This window comes from Hyperoodon ampullatus, assembly GCF_949752795.1.
Source record: "Hyperoodon ampullatus genome assembly, chromosome: 9".
NCBI classification, from domain to species: Eukaryota; Metazoa; Chordata; class Mammalia; order Artiodactyla; family Ziphiidae; genus Hyperoodon; species Hyperoodon ampullatus.
Genome location: NC_136922.1, coordinates 86,100,728 through 86,124,464, shown reverse-complemented (window position 1 = coordinate 86,124,464; position 23,737 = coordinate 86,100,728). Strand labels below are relative to the sequence as shown.

General features: G+C 43.5%; 2 protein-coding genes across 3 annotated transcripts in view; both read right to left on the bottom strand.

Annotated features, from left to right (window-relative positions):
- Positions 1-1,238: 1,238 nt before the first annotated feature.
- Positions 1,239-8,092, bottom strand: SMKR1 (small lysine rich protein 1). The gene is made up of 2 exons (XM_079711074.1): positions 7,973-8,092; positions 1,239-1,898 (listed from the first exon to the last, which is right to left on the bottom strand). The coding sequence occupies exons 1-2, from the start codon at positions 7,973-7,975 to the stop codon at positions 1,704-1,706; spliced, it is 198 nt and encodes a 65-aa protein (XP_079567200.1). The 5' UTR covers positions 7,976-8,092; the 3' UTR covers positions 1,239-1,703.
- Positions 8,093-16,866: 8,774 nt separating this feature from the next.
- The window catches only part of STRIP2 (striatin interacting protein 2), a gene marked incomplete at both ends in the record, with an annotated part of 42,067 nt that continues 35,196 nt past the window's right edge, over positions 16,867-23,737 (bottom strand). The window contains 3 exons of one of the 2 annotated variants that reach the window (XM_079711471.1): positions 16,867-17,117; positions 19,654-19,858; positions 20,739-20,843. In XM_079711471.1, the coding sequence (XP_079567597.1) occupies positions 16,867-17,117; positions 19,654-19,858; positions 20,739-20,843 (561 nt within the window). The remainder of the gene's footprint in view (positions 17,118-19,653; positions 19,859-20,738; positions 20,844-23,737) is intronic. The other variant, XM_079711472.1, reaches the window with a different exon arrangement.

The following is a 23,737-nucleotide window of genomic DNA, read 5'->3' as shown; positions in this document are numbered from 1 at the left end:
AAGAGGAGGACCGAGTTTCACCTGAGCTGAGCCAGGGCTCCTCTGGCAACCAGCCAAGGGCTCACATTGACTCCGCACAGACGGTACAGCTAGACAAGTGTCATCCCCAGCAACTCATGTGGGTTCCGAGCACCTCACTTCTCTGGTACAAAGATTCACGGGATTGCCTTTTTTTCTCTGATATTTATAAAATCCTGAGTCCTGGGTTACAGACTTCCTTAGTAAGCTTCAAGAACATTTGAGATCCTCACAAGGCAGCCTGTGACATCGTTATAAGTAATTCAAACAAACTAGATAGTCTCTGGACTGGTGCTGCCTAGAGGAATCAGCTTCAAGCTCAGAATTGTGAATGGAGACAACAGTGCAGGTGTCAGCGCCAGGGGAGGTGGCAAGACGTGCCAGGAAGACAGAGCAGGAGGCAGGGATGGGAGGCTATGTGATTTAGAGGTGGTGCTTACACTTAAAAATGCCTTTCCTTCCAAGTTTCACATTTGGGGCTGAGCAGAACCAACTGCAGTTTTCTCTTTTAAGTGTCTCCACACAGGCTGGGGAGATCCCAGAATATCAGCAGAATGCCCAAGGCAGGCTTCCCTGGTGGTGCAGTGGTTAAGAACCTGCCTGCCAATGCAGGGGACACAGGTTCGAGCCCTGGTCCAGGAAGATCCCACAGGCCACGGAGCAACTAAGCCCGCGTGCCACAACTACTGAGGCCGCGTGCCACAACTACTGAAGCCTGTGTGCCTGGAGCCCGTGCTCCACAACAAGAGAAGCCACCGCAATGAGAAGCCCGTGCACCGCAACGAAGAGTAGCCCCCACTTGCCGCAACTAGAGAAAGCCCGCGCGTAGCAACGAAGACCCAACGCAGCCAAAAATAAATAAAATAAAATAAATAAATTTAGATATATATAAAAAAAGAATGTCCAAGGCACATTTCTAGCACCAACTCCAAAACTCAGAGTTAGCCAAGTTTAAAAGAAAGGCTGCAGAAGGTGGGAAGATGTAAGTGTGTAGAAAAAGACGAAGAAGAGTCGGGTGAAAGAGAAAGGAGGGATGAGGGCTGACTGGCCCTCTTCTCCCTGTGCTCCAACCACTGACGCTGTCAGCTCATTTGAGCCGCTGTTCCTGCACACTAGCAGGTTCAGAGCAGGACTGACAACCCTGGTCTCTACCGCTGTCTGTGGCTAATTCGAATCAGACAAGAGTCAGACCTCTGAGAAGAAAATTATAGATACAAAGTATTTATTATTTTTCCAGAAAAAGATGAGGAAGGGAAACTATGCCCAAAAGAGGGACACATAAGCAAATTCTGTGCTTTTTGCTATGTCTTTTCTAAATAACAGACCCCCTTTGGTAAAAGAAAACAACTCATGCAAGCTAGAACTGCCTTTGGAGAGCGAGGTTTAATTCTGACCCAGACTTATAATAATTTTTTAAAGTCCTATCAATTCCACCACCGTGTGGGAATTACTCGGACTTTTTCTCCCCCTCTTAACTTCTGAAAAACCAAAGTGGCTCACCATACCCAGGTTTAGCTGAGGAAGTAAAATGCACTTAGCATTAACTACCACTGAAAAGCACACTTAGCTTGCATCTCAAATTGTCTTCAGTAAAGTCTATTTTGCTTGCAACAGTGGTATTATCCTGATTTCTCTTCCCCAAGTTCTGTCCTCTGTAGTAGAGAGAAGCTGGGAAATGGTCTGGCTTAAGTCTTGTTTTTCCCCTTCTTTGACTTGGTAGCGCCTGGCCAGCGGAAGCCGCGCAGGTGCAGGCAGCCGGCGACGTTGTGGACGATGTAGTAGAGGTTCAGCATCGCGGCGCGGCTGAAGATGTCCACTTCCGGTTTCTTCTGCTTTTTCCCATGGGACTTGCCTCGGCCTTTTCTTTTCCCTTTACCTGGCTTTCAAAGACAGGTATATATACGGGGCAAAGATTAGTTTTTATAACATTGACATTATATAAATTTCTACGTTTCCTACCGAACTTAAGAAAAAAAATTCCTAAAAGGAAAAAACTGTGACAACAAAAAAAACTTGCATGGAGTGGGAAAAGAAGTCATATGCAGTCTGATTCAACAAATGCCTATTAAGATCCCCAGTTTAAAAGAGACCCAACCTGATTCAAGCGCCCAGAGACTGGGAGAGCAAGGCGGAGAAACTGAGGTACGACTCAACACCTAGACATTGTGGGCTGTGTCATTCAACGAGAGGGTGAACTATAATGAGGTGACCCAGGGCGAGGAGAGAAGGCGAAAGGACAGAGGGCTCCGAGGGGAATGAGTGTACGGGGAAGGGAAGGCTGGTGCCAAGGGTAATTCTCATGGTTCACGGCTCCCCATCTCTCACACACCTCCCCAGAGGAGACACTCTTTTAGCAAAGAAGAAGCGTTCTCCTGTTTCCTTTCTTTCAAAAACAAAACAAAACAAAACAAAAACTAACCACCCCCCGCCAAGAAAACTAAAAAAAAAAAAAAAAGACCCAACCTAATGCAACTAATGTGTGGACTCTGCATTTTTTTTTTTTTTTTTTTTTTTGCGGTACGCGGGCCTCTCACCGCTGTGGCCTCTCCTGTTGCGGAGCACAGGCTTCCGGACGCGCAGGCTCGGCGGCCATGGCTCACGGGCCCAGCCTTTCCGCGGCATGTGGGATCTTCCCGGACTGGGGCACGAACCCGTGTCCCCTGCATCGGCAGGCGGACTCTCAACCACTGCGCCACCAGGGAAGCCCGGACTCTGCATTTTGATTAGAACAAACAAGCCATGAAAAGACCTTTTTTTTGGCAACTGAGGACATTTGACAATATCGAGTAATTGTTAATTCTATTAGGTCTGACAATGGCATTGGGTCATGGAAGAAAATGCTCCCACATTTCAGAGATGCACACTAAAATCTGTAGGAATGAAATGAAAGAAGGCCTGAGATTTGCTTTAAAATACTGCACCTTCCTCCTCCCCCTCCCCCCCAAATAAAGTATCGATGAAGCAAATGTGGCAAAATGCTTATAATTTCTGAATCTGAGATACGGCTATATAGGGATTCATTTTAGTATTCTATTTTTGTGCATGTTTGGAAATTTTCCGAATAAAAATTAAATTAAAACAGATAATTAGGATCAAATACATATTTTGGCATTTGTTATGTGATAGTCTCTACCTCATTAAACAGTCACGAGGATTAAGTGAGGCACGAACATAAGGCACTTAGCCAGTGTCTGACACGAAGAAAGCACTCAGTGAAGGATGTTGCCATCACCTTTATCACTGCTAATCCTCAGAGCTGTGTTTCAAGGGAAGGAGGTATCATTTCCGCCTTAAAAATGGAAATGCAGAGGCTCTGCAAGGTCCCAGTGCAAACCAGCATCCACCAGGCTCAGGGGCTGTGCTCTGGCTACAAGCACACTGCCAGGTTAATGCCCTCCCGGCAAAGGAATGGCTACCATCCTAACCTGAGAATAAACTATCTCCAAAGTTTTGCTAGAGCTGCACAAAGCTGAATGGAATTCTCTGTGTCCTATGACCCAACCATACAGAAAATAAATGATGGGAATGCATTATTGAAAAAGTGTCTCTTCTAGGCAAGGGAAAGGAGGAGTGTGTAAGTTATCAAGAATGACTGCAAGGGGGCTTCCCTGGTGGCGCAGTGGTTGAGAGTCCGCCTGCTGATGCAGGGGACACGGGTTCGTGCCCCGGTCCAAGAAGATCCCACATGCCGCGGAGCGGCTGGGCCTGTGAGCCATGGCCGCTGAGCCTGAGCGTCCGGAGCCTGTGCTCCGCAACGGGAGAGGCCACAACAGTGAGAGGGCTGCGTATTAAAAAAAAAAAAAAAAAAAAAAAAAGAATGACTGCAAGGGCTAAATGTTTGTGTAAAATAGATGTCCTGTTCATAGCATCTCACTTTAAAAATGTCCCAAGTTAAAAAAAGAGAAACATAGTCAATGTGTTAAAAACACTAAAATACACTGTGTGAAATGAAATGGAGGACATTCCTAGATTCAAAACCTAGAAATGAAGATGAGATATATCTTGCAACACAGTGGCCCAGCTTCTGTGAGGAAATCCAAATGAAGAGAAACAATATGGAGTCCCATATGATAACTGCATCTCCTGATAAAGCATCATCTTGGGGTGTGGGATGTGCACTGCCATAAGCTCTTAAAGATTTTGAGTCTTGGCTTCCTTTCTGATTTTATACTTTTTTGCATGTCAAACATGCTTGACTTACGTGGAATAACTGCCCCCAATAATGTGTGTGTTTTAATCTCTAAAACGGTTTGAGAACTAAGATTCACACCAAAGTCTGACATTTTTATTCAAAGTTCTCTTCTTTTTGTAGATGATTCTAAAATTCATATGGAAATGCAAAGAACTCTGAAAAAGAAGAACAAATTTGAAGGACTAATAATACCTTATTTCTAGAATTATTATAAAGCTTCAGGATGCAGACAGTATGGTATTGGTATTAAGATTAATAGAATAAAGAGTCCAGAAATAGATCAACACATACACAAACAATTGATTCAATTGATTTTCAACAGAAGCACCAAAGCAATTCAGCAGAACAAGGATAATCTTTTCAATAAATGGTGCTGGAACAATGAATATCCGTTTGCAAAAAAATGAACTTCGATCCATATTTGCACCATATGCAAAAATTAACTCAAATGGCTCATAGACCTAAATATAAAACCCAAAACTACAAAACTTAGAGAAGAAAATATAGAAAAAAACCTTTGTGACCTTGGGTTAGGCAAAGATTTCCTGGGTATGATATCCAAATTGATGTCTGTGAAAGAACAAATTGATAAATTCAACATCAAAATTAAAACTTGTGGTCTTCAAAAGATATAGTTAGAAGAATGATAGACAAAGCCACAGACTGGGAGAAAATATCTGCAAATCATAAGTCTTGAATGTGGTGATGGCTTAATGAGTGTATGCCTATGCCAAGCTGAAACTGTACATTTTAAATATGCACAATCTATTGTACATCAATTATACCTCAATAAGTCTGTTAGGAAATTATTGTAAGGGAGTGAAAGTTTTCAGTTTCTGAGCTGGTTGGTTGGTTGAATACAGCTCCATGGCTCTTGACTATTCCTGGGTGCAGAACACAGAGCTCCTGACTTAAAACTCTCTGAACTCCTTAATGAAGACCATTCCTTCTTTCTAATTCCCAAACTTGCCAAGCTCTTCCCTAATCCCTCCTCTTCCTGCAGATTTTCACAGAGAGCATAATTTGTTTCTTACCTTTGTGTTAGCCTCTGCTCAAAAACCACCTCTTCAGAAAAACCTCCCAGACATCATGCCTCTATTCTATCTATAATTAGGGTGACCATATAATTTATTGCCCAAAACAAGACACTTCAACAAACATTAACTGGCACTGTCCCAGGCAAAGGGGGAGGAGGTACAGATGGCCTCTTTAAAATCCTCCCAGGGCTTCCCTGGTGGCGCAGTGGTTAAGAATCTGCCTGCCAATGCAGGGACACGGGTTCAAGCCCTGGTCTGGGAAGATCCCACATGCCACAGAGCAACCAAGCCCATGCGCCACAACTACTGAAGCCTGTGCGTCTACAGCCTGTGCTCCACAACAAGAGAAGCCACCGCAATGAGAAGCCCGCGTACCGCAACGAAGAGTAGCCCCCGCTCGCCGCAACTAGAGAAAGCCCACGCGCAGCAATGAAGACCCAATGCAGCCAAAACTAAATAAATAAAATAAATAAATGTAAAACAAAACAAAACCCTCCCAGCAGTGTCATTTTCCATCTCCTTACCCTAAGCATTCACTATTTAATAATATATTTTTTTGTTTGCGTATTTATTGTATGTTTCCCTAACCAGAGGTTTTGTCTATGAGTTCACTGAACTTTCAGGACCTAGAAAAATGTCTGGCATATTGTAGGGATGAATAAAATATCCTGAGTGAATAAAATGCAACTCAGGGAAAGCAAATGTAGATTTCTCCTTCTCTGGATTTTAAGATGCCTCCTTCATTCATTTAACAAATTTTTAACAAATACTTCCTGTGCATGAGGCCTCATGTTAGATGGAGAGCAAAGCAGATCTGGGCTCCCGCCCTCAAGAAACTTACAGTCCAGTGAGGGGGAAAATCACAAACACATTTAGTTACCAACTATGCTGTGAAGGAAGCCCAGGGTACATGGCATTATGATGACATGGGATGGGCAGGGAGTGACCTCATCTGGGACATGAAGGAAGAAGGATTCCTGAAGAATGGCCTGTGGGCTGAGGGGTAGGGAATTCCCAGGCAGAGCAAACAACCTTTCAAGTCAAAGGGACCAAAAAAAAAAAAAAAAAAAAAAAGGTCAGTGTGACTGGCCTGTAAGCAACAACCATGGGGGCAGTGAGAGGAGTTGAGGCTGGAAAAGTAGGCAGCGTACAGCTCTGGCCTGTAGGCCTTGCAAGCTTTGGCCTTTGCAAGGTTTGACCTTTATCCGAGGAGCAGTGAGAAGCCATCAGCTTAAATGGCTTTACTTATTAAACCATTCTGCTTCAGTTTCCTGGCCTCTGAAAGAAAATGGCAGTGTCAACCACGTGAAGTAACCAGGGAATAGCTCTCAATTTAAATCAAGAGATATTTATTTAGTGCTTTTACACGCAACACACTGGAAGAAACACAGGTTTACCAAACACATTTCTATACTACAGTCTAATGGGGGTGAGGAGTAAGACTTTCCAAGAAACAGGCAAAGCACAGTAAGTGAGGTGCAGAAGGCTACGGGTGCTTAGGAGGCAACAGGGGAGCAGGAGGTACTTCAGAGGTGGGTCCGTCTTTAAGTAGATTGATCATTCGGGGTGGGGAAGGTGCAGAAGACTTCCAGAAGAATGCAGGTCTATGTGGGATGTGGTTTTGGTTTTGTTTTTTAAAGCAGAGAAGATAATATGGTAGATAAAGCTCAAGAGGTTGAGGCCCCCTTACCAAGGGCTCCAGAGCTTACCAGTGCCAAGCTCAAGCAGAGCAGTGCCTAGTTCAGCAGACAGTGGAAAGTCCCTGAGGACCTGGTCACAGCCATTATGGGTTGATCAAACTGGCAGGGAAGGACAGAGGAGATGGACAGCCCCTGAACAGTGATAGGGGGCTACTGCCAGAACCAGGCAGGTGGTAGTAAGGAGGGCCTGACCAACAGTGGCAGGCAGGTCACAAGAGGCTGGATGAGGACTCAGGAACAGGAATGCTTTCGAGTTTGCGGCCAGGAGAATGAACGTGCCATTGGGAAGTGCAGAGATGGTAGTGGTTAAAAGAGCTGGATTTTGCACACAGTTTGAAAAGGCTCTCTGATGGAGAGATCCAGCAGGAAGTTGGAAATGAAGGTTTGGCATCAGTGAGGTTTGGTTTAAGATGTAGCTCTGTCAGCCAACGACTTGGGGTTCAGATGGAAGTAAGGATGTTGCAAGATTTCCTGGGCATAAACCCAAGAACTCCCTGCACAAAAGGTCTCCTTCCAAAGCCTTTCCTCAAACTGAGGTTGGAAGGAAGAATCACTCTCTACAGCAGGCACTCCGAGTCCCACCAAGGCTCATTTTCTAATTCCATAATCCACCGAGAGGAATCCCACCTGGGACCCTAGCGGGGGCAGCAGAAGCTAGATGCCTGGCCAGTCGCCGTTGGCACATACTGGCGCCCTGGGCATTTTCTGGGTGTGAAAATTGCTCAACAGAACCAAGGGACTGCAACCAACCAACTCACACAAACACACAAAGGGCTCAGCCTGACTCTGCGGTTGCCGTCCCCTTGGGCGGGCGCAGACCACCTAGCAAACCCCTCTCCCACCTCATCTTGACCCAAAGCGTTCAGATCACTGGACTGGACACCACCACCAACGCGAGGAGATAAAGGCACCAATCTCGTGGCGCGGGCAAATCTTAGTAAAGCGTGCCTCTACGAGGCAAACAGTATTAAACTAATTTAACAAGAGCCTGGGAACCTCTTACACTTAAATAAGACGTGTATTACCATGGTAATGCTTTCTCAGTTGAGCAGGTGAGTGTGGCATGGGTTCCTAATCCTGAAAGAGACCCCAGTTCTCCGCGTCGCTTGGGGGCGGCGCCCCCGCGCCCATTCCTGCGGCTCACGGGACTGCCACCTCCGCTCTCGCCCACGAACCGCCGCAAGCCTGGGACTTCGCCACGCTTCCCAGGAGCCCGCTCCCGCGGCGCGGCGCGAGGAGGCCGAGGCGCTCAGGGGAGCCCGGCGGGGTGAGGGGTCAGTCAGCCACTGGGCCGCCGCCACTACACGCTGGGGCACCCACCGCAACCAGGTTGCGGGCTGCGCGTCTCGGACGACCGCGCCTCGCGGGCTGAGGCGCTGGGCTCGCGGTTGCCGGCGGGTGGTGAGCAACACACCGGGCGCCGCGGGGGGCGGGGCCGCTCAGTGTTTACCTGTTGCCAGGACACCGGGGCCTGGCGCCCAGCCTTTGGACGGAGCCCGGCCCGCCCAGTCCGCCCAGCCCGCCCGCAACCGCCTTCATGAGAGCAGCCTCCGTCCCCTGCTGGCCTCGCTGCCCTGGCTGGGCCATTTCACCTCGCGCGACTGCGGCTAAGGTTGCAGACGCCCGGAACCCGGGTTCCGCGCGGGGGAGGCTGGCTTTGGGCGACCGAGGAGGGCGCAGGCGAGCTCCTGACCAAAGCCGGCCGGGCGGGCGATGCTCCGCGTGTACCGTACTGACCTTGGAGTGGGCGGACTCGGCTGTGCGTGAGAGCTAGGTCACTCACTGGCTGACGTTGGAGAAGTTATCGAAGACTCCATGACCTTTTTTGCAAAATGAGATAAAGCCTTTGAGGATTGAAATGAAAATAACATGGGGAAATGTTTGTAAAAGAGCCTGTAATAATACAAACATTACAAAATGTTTTTTAAAAGCGCCTGAAAAAGGTTCTCATACCCGTCGTGGGATTACACAAGGATACAGTGGATTCAGTTATGCTTCCAACCTTGAAGTCATCCTGACATCCTCCTCCCCGCAGTTGAATATACAGTTTAGAAGCTGGACCCTCATTCATTTTAATGACTCATTTCTTTTTATTCAAGTTATTAGGCATCTGTCGTGTGCCTGACACTCAGTTTTGGGCCCTGGGAATTCAGCCCTGAACGCAGAAAAGTTCTTTTTTTTGGGGGGGTGGTGTCAAATGGGGGACGTGGCAGACATTAAAAATGATGGGTGCAACAGGATGTATTACATTGGGTGTATTAAACTGATACGATGATAGCTGACTACTCTTTTAGACTGGTGAATGGGGAAGGTCTCTCTGAGGTTTAACTGAGATTTGGGTGATAAGGAGGAGTCAGCTATGCCAAGGTCAGGGGACAGGACATTGCAGGCCCAAGGCAGGAGGATAAGACTGGACCCAGAAGCAGGGGTGGGGTCCTGAAAGGCTCTGCAACCAAGGGTAAGGTGTTTTTTTGTTTTCCTTCTTTTGATTGATGACCTCACTTCCAAAGGGGAGTATTTGTGTACCAGGTTCTCATGCATTTGCTTTCTCTAATCATCAACAAAGCAAACCCAAGTTCCAATGGCTTTTAATTTGTCTGGTAGTTTTTTTGAGTACATAGGCCCTTGACATGGCAAATTCTCCTGCCTTCTGCCTGTGCTTTCTCCTCTGCTGGCGCCTTACTCCCTGGGTAGGGGTGGCTCACACTGCCTGTGTACACTTCTTTGGGTCATCACAACTCTCTCAGGTTAACCCCTATTGGGCTCACTCCCAAAGCTGTTCTAGTCCTGCTTTTCCTGAGTTCCAGATTGGAGGTCTGAAAAAAAAGATAGAAAGCACAAGAAAGCACGATTTGTCAGTGGACAGGTGAAACATAAAATGAACGGTCTAGTGACAATTGGTACAGCTTCAATGGCAGCACCATCTTCCATTGACCAAATGGGTCGTCAGCCTTTGCACTGGAGAAAGCCCTAGCATTGACCTGAAGGGAGGTGAGGAGGGCTGCTGGGGGGTGGGGCTGAAAGGCAGACTTCCTTATAACAAAGAACGCAGGTTACTGTTAGAATCAAAGGAAAATGTCATTGACAACATAAGCATTTTTCTTAAACACCAGTCCACTTAAGAATCTCTTAATGTTTAGCACTTAAGATCCGTTTATTCTACAAGAACCGAACAAATCTTCCTGTATAAATTGGAAGATGATGTTAAATTTAGATAACTATTCAAACTCACATTGGAAAAGTACTAGTTAATTTTGTTTATGAGTACACATCCTATGTCTTCTTTATAAATAGTAACATTAACTGTGCTGTTCTTTAAAAAAAAATTACCAGAATTAAAGTGCACATTCTTAGAATATTCAAACTTAGAATATTCTATCACTATCTTTCTTAGAAGTTACATTTAAAAATTCCTATTTCTGGGGCTTCCCTGGTGGTGCAGTGGTTGGGAGTCTGCCTGCCAATGCGGGGGACGTGGGTTCGAGCCCTGGTCTGGGAGGATCCCACGTGCTGCGGAGCGGCTGGGCCTGTGGGCCACAACTGCTGAGCCTGCACGTCTGGAGCCTGTGCTCCGCAGCGGGAGGGGCTGCGATAGTGAGAGGCTGGCGCACCCAGTGAGGAGTGGCCCCTGCTCGCAGCAGCTGGAGAGGGCCCTCGCACAGAGGTGAGGACCCAGCACAGCCAAAAATAAATAAATAAATAAATAAATAAATAATCCTATTTCTTCCTCTCTACTCTGGTGGTCTCTCTTCCTCCCTCCCTTCCTCCTTCCCTTCCTTCTCTTTTTCTTTTTATCTCATTAAGTTCAACAGTATAGCACTGTTCACTTCACCCAGTATAGTCCTAATTTTGAACAGGAGGTTACAGAAAAAATAAAATGTTCTTTGCAGATAATCTCTGGTCAGTTACTAGGGTCCCAGCAGTGAGAACCTTGGGGTACAGTAAGACCAGGCAGGGCAGACTCAGGAAACTATCTAGAGCAGGGGTTGGCAAACTCAGTAAATATTTTAGACTTTTCAGTTCTCATGTCCTCTTTTTTCCAACTACTCAACTCTGCTGATGTAGAATGAAAGCATTTATAGACAACATATAAACAAATGAGTGTGGCTGTGTTGCAATAAAACTATTATGGAAACTAAAATTTGAATTTCATAGAATTTTCATGTGTCATAAAGTATTTTTTGTCTACGGATTTTTCCCCTCAACCATTTAAGAATGTAATAAAAAAACATTCTTAGCTCACAGGCTGTATAAAAATGTTGGTGGGCCAGTTTTGGCCCATGGGCTATAGTTTGCTGATCCCTGAGCTAGAGAATTTAAATGCTATTTATTATTCTTGCTGGGGGATTCTTTAATAGGGAGGGGAATGAGGTGGAAATAACCAGCAATTTTTGAACACTCATGTTTAACAAGCATTATTCTAAGCACTATTATATTGACACATTTAATCCTTACAACTCTAGAAAGTAGGTAGTGTTATTATCCCCATTTATGGATGGGGAATCTGAGACATAGAGAGATGAAATAACTAGTCAGTTATCACACAGCTAATGGAGGCAGAGCCTGGGTATAATAACTCACCAAGTTGGGTCCAGCACTGTCAGTCTGAGCTCTTATGCTGCAAGGCCTTTCTGGGTAAAACATCTCACATCTTCCAGCAAAGACATATTTTCACAGGCATCCACATGGAGAATCTTTGTCCTGACAGCTCCATTAAGCATTTGAACAAAAAGTTACAGAATGTTCAAAGTAATGTTTCCATTTGGAGGCAAGGGGACAGATGGCGCTATCTTATTTAGTAAGAAAGTCACAGTCACCAAAGGTGTTTGAGCAGAGGTGGGATGACTTTTGTACTCTTGCAGTTCCTTTGAAAGACTTTATTTTCTTTTCTATAAAAGTAAAAATTTAAAATTCTTCCTTTTTGAAATTTAAATCTGGCTAATTACTGAAGGAGCAAATAGGCTGAACATCTCCCCATAGCCCACTCAGGCCCAATCTTATTCCATTTACAGGATCTGGGGGTGTCTGAATGACCAGAAAAACTGCTTGTAGGAAATTACATTTCAGATTGCTTTGGCCTATTGCTATGAGAACTGAGTGAATCTCCCTTCACCTCATCCGCCACCACAACATACACACATGCAGATGCACACACACACACCCTATTCTTCCCATCTATACCCTTTCATATAACATTTCTTCCTAGCTAGAAAATGTCTGAAAGCAGTGTTAGGGAAGAATTATCTGATTTAATTTTTTGATATATTAAATTTATAGTCATATAAGAGAATATTGATATAGAAAAATAGATCTCCAGGATAAACGATAAGAGCAAGAACAGAACAGTACATTGTGCTCCTCATTGTAAAATAAAAATGTCGATGAGGAGGAGATGGGTATTATCATGGGGATTTTCTGAAAGAATAAAAAATAGAAAAAAATATTGGCAGTGATTACTTCTGGGGAATGAGATAAGAGATCTGGGTTGGGAGATTACATTTTTCTTTGTGTACTTTGAAAATCATCTGAATTTTTTGCATGTATCTTCTTAACAAAACTGCCAATACATAAATGTATTCTTCAGTTTTACACATGTTCCCTCATGTCATATCCTCTACCCAAGCCTAAAACTCTTTCTTTACTTGAATCTCCTTTGACTACATCAATAGCTGCAAGTATTTTCTAGATAAAAATAACTTCCCTGGGTCTTGCCTTAAACCTCTAATACTGATAAGAGTAAATGAATCAATATTGCTATTTGTTAGTGTCTGATGAGTTTTAGTGGGTTGAATGGTGGCCCTCCAAAAGATATGTCCATGTCCTCAACCCTGAAACCTGTGAATATGGCAAAAGATAAAGATAGTTAGATTGCTTCCCTGGTGGCGCAGTGGTTGGGAAGCCTCTTGCCAATGCAGGGGACACGGGATCGAGCCCTGGTCCGGGAAGATCCCACATGCTGTGGAGCAACTGAGCTCACGTGCCACAGCCGCTGAGCCTGCACTCTGGAGCCCACAAGCCACAACTACTGAGCCCACGCACCACAACTACTGAAGCCCATGGTCCTAGAGCCCGTGCTCCGCAACGGGAGAGGCCACAGCAGTGAGAAGCCCTTGCACCGCAACGAAGAGTAGCCCCCGCTCACCGCAACTAGAGAAAGCCGGCATGCAGCAACGAAGACCCTATGCAGCCAAAAAAAAAAAAAATTAATTAGAAAAAAAAGTTAAGGATACTTAGGTGGTTACAGAGCTCATCAATTATAGCATCCAATGAGACCAAAGTTGTGAGTTTGATTGTTGTATGAACAAGTGTCATTTTTGTTCCAAAAGCGCAGGTGAACTTTTTTTGGGGGGGGCGGTGCTGCACAGCTTGTGGTGTCTTAGTTCCCCAACCAGGGATTGAACCCAGGGCCCGGCATTGAAAGCACCGAGTCCTAACCACTGGACCGCCAGGGAATTTCCCCACAGGTGCATTCTTAATCTCAGCTAGTTTTATTGTAAATATGGGTCATCTCAAGAAGGACTAGAGGAATGAATTCTAACTTACCACTACTTGGGGGACAAACAGAAACCATCAAAGCACTTGTCTTTAATAAACAATGATTAATAATTGTTAGGTGGAAGAGCTGGGGATCTATGAGCAAGGAAGGTCAAGAAAGCCACACTGCAAGTATCAGCATAAAGCACTGAAATGAGTGTTTTCAAATATTCACTGGAAACCTGTTGATATTCTCAAGAAGAATCTCTAGGGAGTTCCCTGGTGGCATAATGGTTAGGGTTCCAGGCTTTCACTGCCCTAGCCTGGTTCAGTCCCTGATGGGGGAACTGAGATCCTGCAAGCTGTGCAGTGTGACCAAAAAAAAAAAAAAAAAAAAGGAATCTCTCAGATAGTCCCACCACCAATCTCAAGAGCTCCCTGGGAAGCTGCTCTGACTCACTGTCTACCCATATGTCTGGTTGCAACTTGCCTCCCTATAGGTAGTATGCTTCTCTGGACCAATGTTAGGCTCACCTATGTGAACTGCTTTTTGCCAGTGGACTATGAGCAATTTAACTTGTGCCACATCCAAGCAGGAGCTTTATTTATTTATTTATTCTTCTGTGAGTAGTGTTTGTTCAGTTGGAATTTCTTCTTTTTTTAAAAAAATATTTATTTATTGGCTGCGTCAGGTCTTAGTTGCAGTGCACGGGCTCCAGAGTGTGTGGGCTCTGTAGCTGCAGCACGCCGGCTTAGTTGCCCTGCAGATTGTGGGATCTTAGTTCCCCAACCAGGGATCGAACCCAAGTCCCCTGCATTACAAGATGGATTCTTAACCACTGGACCACCAGGGAAGTCCCCAAGCAGGAGCTTTAAATGTGTTTTCGTGGTATGGTTTGGTCTTTTGCTCCTGCCCTTCACTATGAGAAGAGTATGTCCCAGGTAAGGGCTAGTCCATCAGCCTAGTGCCAGAATGAGATAACATACAGAGCAGAGCTAATCTAGCAAGTCAATTGAGTTGAGTAGAGCTGCAGCTGCTTGCCAGAACCAAGAACAAGAGAAAAACGTTTGTCATAAGTCACTGAGATTTTGCAGCTGTTTATATCAGTCTAGCCCCAGGGAATACTAATACAAGATTTTATATATTCGTCTCTTTAATTATACCCTTCCTTTCTAGATCTAATGTCTTTAAGATTCTCTTGTGTTGAAGAAGTTAAAGACCAAATTTCTAACTCCAGTACAATTCTTTTTATTAAAGTGCTTCAGTAGAGAAACAGTGTTATCAACAATCAACACAAACTTTACTGAAATATTCACAAATAAAAATCTTCTACTTTATAAATCACTCAAATAATGTTCTTCTGTGTTGTAACAGTAATCACCATTGGAGGTTGGCTACTCTGATTTATTCCTAACCACACACATGTATTCTCAAATTGGGAGATTCAAATCAGTTACTGTAACATATGGGGCTGGCTATCAGTACCTGAATGCTAGTCCCAGAAAGTCAGTAGAAAAATGATGTAATTTGAAACTAATCATTTATCCTTGGTGCCTCAGTTTTTCCATCTGCACTGAGAATTAATTTTCCCTTAGAGAAGATTTATTAAAAAATATGAAATGTTAAAGCTTAGCATACATCTATGCCTTGGAAAGAATTCACGTGCATATTTTTAAGAGGATAACTTATCTGTTCTTGATAAAATTAAATACTATATACTATTTGTTCAAAATAAATAGACTGATAATTGTTCTTTCCTTGAAAGTTGTCTTTTCACTTAAATCACCTTAAAATCATAGGTTAATAGGGTTCAATAGTGTTCAATAATGATATACTCAGTAAATTACTTTAATTGCAGTGAGGACTGCTGTCCTACTCAGACAAAATTTACAGACTATTTTAAGTTTCATCCATTACATACTTACATTCTTCATGACCTCACCATAAAAATAGAAATCCTGCTACCCGTAAAGCACAAAGAGGTGAAATTCAAGCTATAATCAGAATTTTGGTATAGTTCCTTTGGAAATCATAAGCAATCTATCATGACTTCAAAAGAGACTGTGGTTGACAAAGGAGGGAGTAAATAAGCTGATTTTGACTAGACCTCCTGGCCCAATTAAAGTGGCCTGGTGCTATCATAAAAAAGATTCAGTAGTGTCCATGTTGCAGGGTGGGGGCATTTAAAGTAAAAAAGCTTGAAAGTATAGATGCCATAATTTTGAGGACGGAAGAGAAATAAGATGATCCTGATTGAATCAGAAACTTTTCTAAAAACCATGTTTCGGTTGGGAAGACTGTGATTCTGCTGTAAAAGGGAGAAGTTTAAAGAGGTTGGTACATCAACCCTTATATTTTCAAAGAAATGTGTAATACTTCTAGGTAGAAACAGTATTGCTAAATACCCACATGACACTTTGAAACTGCTAGCGGTAAAAAGGGAAAAAAATCATTAATCAACATAGGAGACAAAGAAAAATGGTAACCTGTGATGCTCTCGCTGTTCTATTCAATTAAAAAATAAATCGATCACGAGCACAAATGGACATGCCATCTCAATAAATAAAACCTCCTGTAGATAACTTGTCATTTAAAAATGAATTGGATGAAAAGAAAAATTTTCTGCAATGTACTATAGTCATTTTAAGACTGAAATAGTTTCAGAAAAACATGTAACATCCTTAGAGGAGGCCTGACTATTTTGTACTGGTTGTGGCAGAGCAGTCCATGCCCTATACAGAGTACACAAGGAAATAGTTTTCACACTGAACATAGATCTCTTAATAAAGAAAAAACACTACACAATATACCCTTCTATAACATGCAGTATTTAGGTAATAGGAAATCATCATCCTTCACAAAGAAGATGCAGTTGCTCTAAAAATCATCTCAGAGCTAATGATTTTAGAAAGAGGTGAGTGTCAGAATTTTAAACTTAAAATACAGACTTAATTTCAAAGTTGGGTTTGCCAAACCTCTGGTAATCCAGGGTGAGCAAGAAGGAAATGTTCTCCCTATTTTATGACCTGCACTTCCCATTACCTATGATGAATGCCATGAGTCAAATGCCATAGTAAACTTATTCTCACTTTTGGGGCCAGCAAAGGCTAGCCTAGTTCTAGGCAAGACTAAAGTAGGGAGCAGTCCCACAGAAGAGCCTGTCCAGGACTGATCCAGCAGATTTCAAGGGCAACTGGGCACCCAAATGACCCCAGGGCAATTAGATCAATTTTTTATCACTCAGGCTCCCAGCCTTATATTATCTCCAGGCCTAACTGCCCCCATAATAGTCCTGAACTACACTGGATGTCCTAAGGCTGGGTCACCGCTACCCTGGACAAGCACTCCTAGAGCTGGAAACAAAGGCTGAGTGGGCAGGGTAGGCAGAGCACCGTTTATTGGAGCCAACCCCCATCTATCAGATGCTTGTTGACAAGAGCTCAGTCAGTGATTCTGGAGCAGCTCCTCCCAACAGATGGGCTGTGAAAAAACCTCTCTCTCCAGCCAGAGCTCATATGAGTAGTGGAAATCCTCAGGCAGATCCAACCTCTGCCCCAGCACACTCTGCAAGCAGTTATCCACAGGTGAAAACTCAGAGTCCTGGGGTCTGTCATACCGGCGGCTGTTAAAAGCCTCAATGTTGGCCCTCAAGGTGCATTCTTCTGCTTGGAAGTCCCATGGCCTGGCATCGATGTCTGTGTTGGGAAGATTAGAAAGAAAAAGATGTATACACCTCAGGACACCGCTCCTCTTAGCACAGAGCATGGTCTATGGGATACCAACAATGCAGCTGCTCAGAAATTCCTTTTTTGTAAAAAGCAATGTACAAAGTAAGTATATAACACGCTGCCAGTCAGGTTTAAAAAATATACACATGCCCACATACATATGCTTATATATGCAGAAACTATCTTTGGAAGAGTCTAGAAACTGGTTAACAGTGATTACCACTGAGAAGGAAATGAGGGCCCCGAGGGAGGTAGACTTCTTTTTATTGTATTTCCTTTCCATTACTTCACTTTCTTACTAGTTATATGTATTATATTTTCCAAAACAGCAACTCAGTTCCCTTTATTGAACTTTCCTTAGGAATAGGAGTTTCCCACTTGAATGAAATCACAGTTTTCAAGGAATGGTAAGAGGCAGGAAGGGGCACAACAAGGAGAACCAGATGAACCAGTTACTGAAGACTTTCCTGATTCAATGGAACCTTCTCCAGCACACAAAAAATCTATATGCAGCTTATGTTAAGATTATGAGGTGGGGCTTCCCTGGTGGTGCAGTGGTTAAGAATCTGCCTGCCAGTTCAGGGGACCCGGGTTCGAGCCCTGGCCCGGGAAGATCCCACATGCAGAGCAACTAAGCTCGTGCGCCACAACTACTGAGCCCGCATGCCACAACTACTGAGCCCACGCGCCTAGAGCCCATGCTCCGCAACAAGAGAAGCCACCGCAATGAGAAGCCCACACACCGCAACGAAGAGGAGCCCCCGCTAACCACAACTAGAGCAAGCCCGTACACAGCAACAAAGACCCAACGCAGCCAAAAAAAAAGAAGCAAGCAGACAAATCCAGAAGGTGGATATTCTGCAGAACAACTGGCCTAGTTCTTCAATTATGTCAGTGTTATGGGGGGGAAAAAGAACCCTGCTAGATTCAAAACAAATAAAAGGATATAACAATCAGATGAAATTTGCGGTCCTGGGTTGGATTATGACTTGGAAAAGAATAGCTTTAAAGAATATTTTGGGGCAACTGGGAAATTCTGAACATGGACTTGATTTTTAGATAAAATGAAAATGTACTGATATAGAAAGGTAGAAATAATGTTAACTAAAAAGGGAAGATTATACACAATACTGTAAAGCAACTATACTCCAATTAAAATTAATAAAAAAATGAGAAGATTATAAAATAGCATACACAATTTGCTTTCATTTAAATAAAATGTAGGGCTTCCCTGGTGGCGCAGTGGTTAAGAATCTGCCTGCCAATGCAGGGGACACAGGTTCGAGCTCTGGTCTGGGAAGATCCAACATGCCGCAGAGCAACTAAGCCCGTGTGCCACAAATATTGAGCCTGTGCTCTAGAGCCTGTGAGCCACAACTACTGAGCCCACGTGCCACAACTACTGAAGCCCACGTGCCACAACTACTGAAGCCCACACGCCTATAGCCCATGCTCCACAACGAGAAGCCAGCACAATGAGAAGCCCACACACCACAACGAAGAGTAGCCCCCCCTCACCACAACTAGAGAAAGCCCATGCACAGCATGAAGACCCAATGCAACCAAAAATAATAATAATAAATAAATAAATAAATAAATAAAATGTATGTGTATATGTAGAGGAAAAAATCTGTATGAACATACAATAAGGTTTTGGTGGCAATCTTTGGACGGTTCAAATATGGCATAAATATGGTAATATTGTAAAATGTTTGCTTCCTTGTATTTTCTAACTGCTTTGTAATAATAAAAGGTTATTTTATTTTTAAAAATCTCTCAGAGAGACTGTCATACAGAGTGAAATAAGTCAGAAAGAGAAAAACAAATACCGTATGCTAACACATACATATGGAATCTAAAAAAAGAAAAAAAATGGTTCTGAAGAACCTAGGGGCAGGACAGGAATAAATACACAGACGTAGAGAATGGACCTGAGGACATGGGTAGGGGGAAGGGTAAGCTGGGACGAAGTGAGAGAGTGGCATGGACATATATACACTACCAAATGTAAAACAGTTAGTGGTAAGCAACCGCATAGCACAGGGAGATCAGTTCTGTGCTTTGTGTCCACCTAGAGGGGTGGGATAGGGAGGGTGGGAGGGAGACGCAAGAGGGAGGGGATATGGGGATGTATACATATAGCTGATTCACTTTGTTATACAGCAGAAATGAACACACCATTGTAAAGTAATAATACTCCAATAAAGATGTTAAAAAAAAAATCTCTCAGAGAAACCTGTCACTTAAAGGAATGTTTTGAAAAGGGGTAATTATCCCTCAATTGACTTGTTTTATAAAATGGATTTTCATAGTTTACATGGAACAGGGTACGTGCTAGAATTTGAGGCAGTGCCTTAACGTTTGTATAACAGCACCTGACTATAATCATATATTTTCTCATCTAAAATATGTAACAATTCATACCAAAAGAGTAGAGATGCTTGTTTAGTTTTGTTTCAATCCTGGGCAACTCCCAGAGGTCAAAAGCTCTGAGAATACTCACCATTCCCATAAGCCCAGTCATCATTCATGCGGTGGCGTACTTTCTGATAAATGGCTGACATGGTTTTCATGTTGCTTTTCCTCCACTGGCGCCCCAGGTACTTGGTCTGTATTTTTAGCAGCTTCAGCACATAAAGTTGCAGCATGGCCTGTTTGACCTTGAGGGCCCGCTTTAAGATTGGAGCAGATTTAAACACTACCAGCATCTGCCCATTTAAACAGGGATAGGAATGAAGAAAGATAAGGATCTAAAGTTTCTTGGAATTTCCAACTCACAGAAAAATTAAGCCAAACCTGGCTAACCTCAGACTACCCTGGGGAGCTTTGGAAAATCTATGGTCCAAGCTCCACTTAGACTTAGTCTTTAAGAACAGAGGAAGCACTCCATTTATATTTCACAATTCAAAATTTCTAATATTCAAAGTGCAAAAAAATTTTGTTAGCCACACATCCCCTTTCCACTGTTACCAGTTTCCTGTGTATCTTCTGGAGATAATTCTATGTATGTGTATGTTACTTTTATTAACAAAAATGATAGCAACTACATACCCTTTCACCTTGTTCCATACCTTGATTTTTTTTAAATTTTATTTATTTATTTTTATTTTAAAATATTTTTTATACAGCAGGTCCTTGATTTTTATTTAATATATCTTGAAAATTATTTCACAGCAGTACAGAACCGTCGCATTCTTTTTAATGATTGTATTAATATTCTATTATAAAGATGTACATAAATAATTTAACCAGTTGGTATTAATGAGCATTTATGTTTTTTCCAATCTTTCATGATTACAAATACTGCTGCAGTGAATAATCTTAGACTTGTATCATCTGAGATGCGTGACTATAATCCAAAATACAATGCTAACTTCCCTACCAGAGCTGCCCTGAGGGAGGGTCCATATTCAGCTCCCTGAAAAGAAATGGACCAGTAAATAATTAGCATAGAATAAGTACCCAGAATTAGGAGATGCTAAGTCTTATGGAGCATTCAGTGTCCATCTATAAAGCTCGCAAAGCGAGAAGTCCATATTTACTAAAGATAAAAAAAAGGTGGACACCATGATCTGAAGCTCCACTCACCATGGTTCTGGAATGCTTCCATTTGGTCAGTTTATTGAGCAGCCTCAGAAGGTTGATGCAGGAAAAGAGGTTCCTCCAGCAGAACTGGTTGTTGTCTCCAGCTTCCTGTAATAAGGCATACTCATCATTATCTCAACACCTATAAGGCATTCCTTCCCACAGAAGTATGGAAGTCACTGTTGGTCAATTTAGGTGAGGCCTTCCATATGAAATGCTACCTCCTTTCCATCCCGCTCTTCACATAGTGAGGCGTCAAGGCATGCAATATTCTTCATCTGAAAACACACAGCTGCCAATCCTGGAAGACTCTGTACCTAGAGCAAGTACTGGCTAGAAAGATGGTAAATGAACATAGAAACTTCATTTAAGCAAGCTTTCTTGTGTAGTTTTCTGCTTTAACATCAGAAAAGAGATGATAGAATTTTGCCCCCATATACTCTGCACTTAAGTAAGCTATGTTTATAATTGGTAAGAGTTATTCTGGTAGATTTCAAACTATTGGATTGGCCAAAAAGTTCGTTCGGGTTTTGTAAGCTGTTACAGAAAAACCCGAACGAACTTTTTGGCCAAGCCTATATATTGTATGGATCTGCTATTCATTACAATTAATTCTTTAAAAAATCAACCTCCACCCTCCTTATCAAACCATATTGCAGTAAACTGCTTAATTCTCTAGCATGGAAGGAAAAACGGCAGATAGCTAATTGGAACCAGGTGTTTCTCTTGAATTCTTCTTGATAACTTGTGAGCACCCAACCAGAGATAACAGATGGATGTCGGATCAGAAACAGGTAACTACTCATAGAAACATCTTTCAGGGACAAAAATAAGAGTCTGGATTTTGGGGCTTGCGCCTATATACTGGTGTCAGAAGCTATATAAATCAATTAACACACTTGGTGGTCAAACTAACATCTTGGAAATTTCTCACGTCTACAATGTAAGAGAATGTAGGAGCGGGAGATGTGTAGAAGTGAACTGCTTTCTGGTGAGTGGAAGATTACCCCCTCCTCTCCCAAATTAATTTGCAGCAAGCAAGGCAGACATACATCAACTGTGGAATGAACAGCCAAGACTTTTGAGAATATTAGGCTCTCCTAAGAAAGAAATAAGACTGAGGATCAAAAAGGTGCAGGGAAACTTTTCAGAAATATTGTTTAGAAATAATGTTCTCCTGCGAATTCCCTGGTGGTCCAGCACTTAGGATTCGGCACTTTCACTGCAGGGGCCCAGGTTCGATCCCTGGTCAGGGAACTAAGATTTCACAAGCTGTGCGGCACGGCCAAAAATAATAATAATAATGTTATTCTTCCTCTAGTAAATGTTCAATACTGTGCTTAGAACTAGTCCCAGAAAAGCTGTTTTTTTTTTCTTCTTCTTTTTTTTTTTTTTTTGTGGTACGCGGGCCTCTCACTGTCGCGGCCTCTCCCGTTGCGGAGCACAGGCTCTGGAAGCGCAGGTCCAGCGGCCAAGGCCCACGGGCCCAGCCGCTCCGCGGCATGCGGGATCCTCCCGGACCGGGGCACGAACCCGCATCCCCTGCATCGGCAGGCGGACCCCCAACCACTGCGCCACCAGGGAAGCCCGCTATCTGTTTTGTTCTAAGAGAAACTTCCATGGGAGCCTCCACTCTAGTGCAAAACAGATCAGGTTTTATAGATGTTACCTTTTGTGCGGCTAACAGAAGAGACAGACTTCTAAATGTTTATGTTTTAAAAAGAAGCAGGGGAAACAAAAACATAAGAGAGAAGTAAGTATATTTCAGCTGTGAGCTTTCTTCATCCTGACTTCTAATACGGTAGCCACATAAAAAGACTTGCATCCCTTGTGGGATATGGGAGTAGTGGCATGGTCTTGGAGAAGCAGCACTGGAGTAGGCACCAGGACACCCAGGTTATGGCGTCAGCCCTGGCTGTATCACCTTAGGCAAGTAATTTCCCTGTTTCCTGTAAGAGGCTGAACTAAGATAACCTTTAAAATACTTTTATCTCTGATCATTCAATAATTCTGTGGCTTACTTTCTCCAGTTGGCTTAAAAGTTAAAGTTTTGAGGGAGAGAATGCTGATTGTGGCTGCCTTTTTCTCAGAGCTGAGTCTCAAGAGTCCCAAGAGTTGCCCCAGCCCCCTCCTGAAGGTAGTCTCACCTGCCCAGGGCCCTTCCCTCTGATAATGCTTCCCTGATGTCTATAACTAGCCCCACTTCTTGCATCACCAGATGCTGCCTGGAGTGGGCACTGAAAGCACACATGCTGGTCAGTGGCTCTCCCTGGAGAGCTGAGTCCAGGCTTGTTGTCTTCTTTGCTGGAGCCCTGCTCAAGCCTTCTCCCTTCTTCCAACCCAACAAATAATCTTTTTCCCAGAAAGCCTTTAGGTCCATGGGTGTCCTTTCAGAACTGCCTGTCTTGAGAGTTTTTTCTTTTTATGTTCATTTAAAGCAGGTTTGGGCTTCCCCGGTGGCGCAGTGGTTAAGAATCTGCCTGCCAGTGCAGGGGATATGGGTTCGAGCCCTGGTCCGGGAAGATCTCACATGCCGCGGAGCAACTAAGCCCGTGCGCCACAGCTACTGAGCCTGTGCTCTAGAGCCCGCGTGCCAAAACTATTGAAGCCCTTGTACCTAGAGCCCATGCTCCACAATAAGAGAAGCCACCACAATGAGAAGCCCGCACATCACAATGAAGAGTAGCACCTGCTCACAGCAACTAAAGAAAGCTCGTGTGCAGCAACGAAGACCCAAAGCAACCAAAAACAAATAAATAAATTTATAAAACTAACTAACTAAATAAAGCAGGTTACCTTCTTCCTTCCTCTTTTTTTGTTTTTTTTGTTTTTCAGGACTCAGCATATTAAGTAAGATGCAAACATCTGCAAGGGGATATATTTTGTGAACAGCAGCACTTGGCTATATTCTCTTGTTCCTGGTACTTAGCAGTATCCAAAGCAAGACCTTTACTCACTTTCAACCAGCTAAAATTAAAAAAGAACTGACCATGTTCCACTCT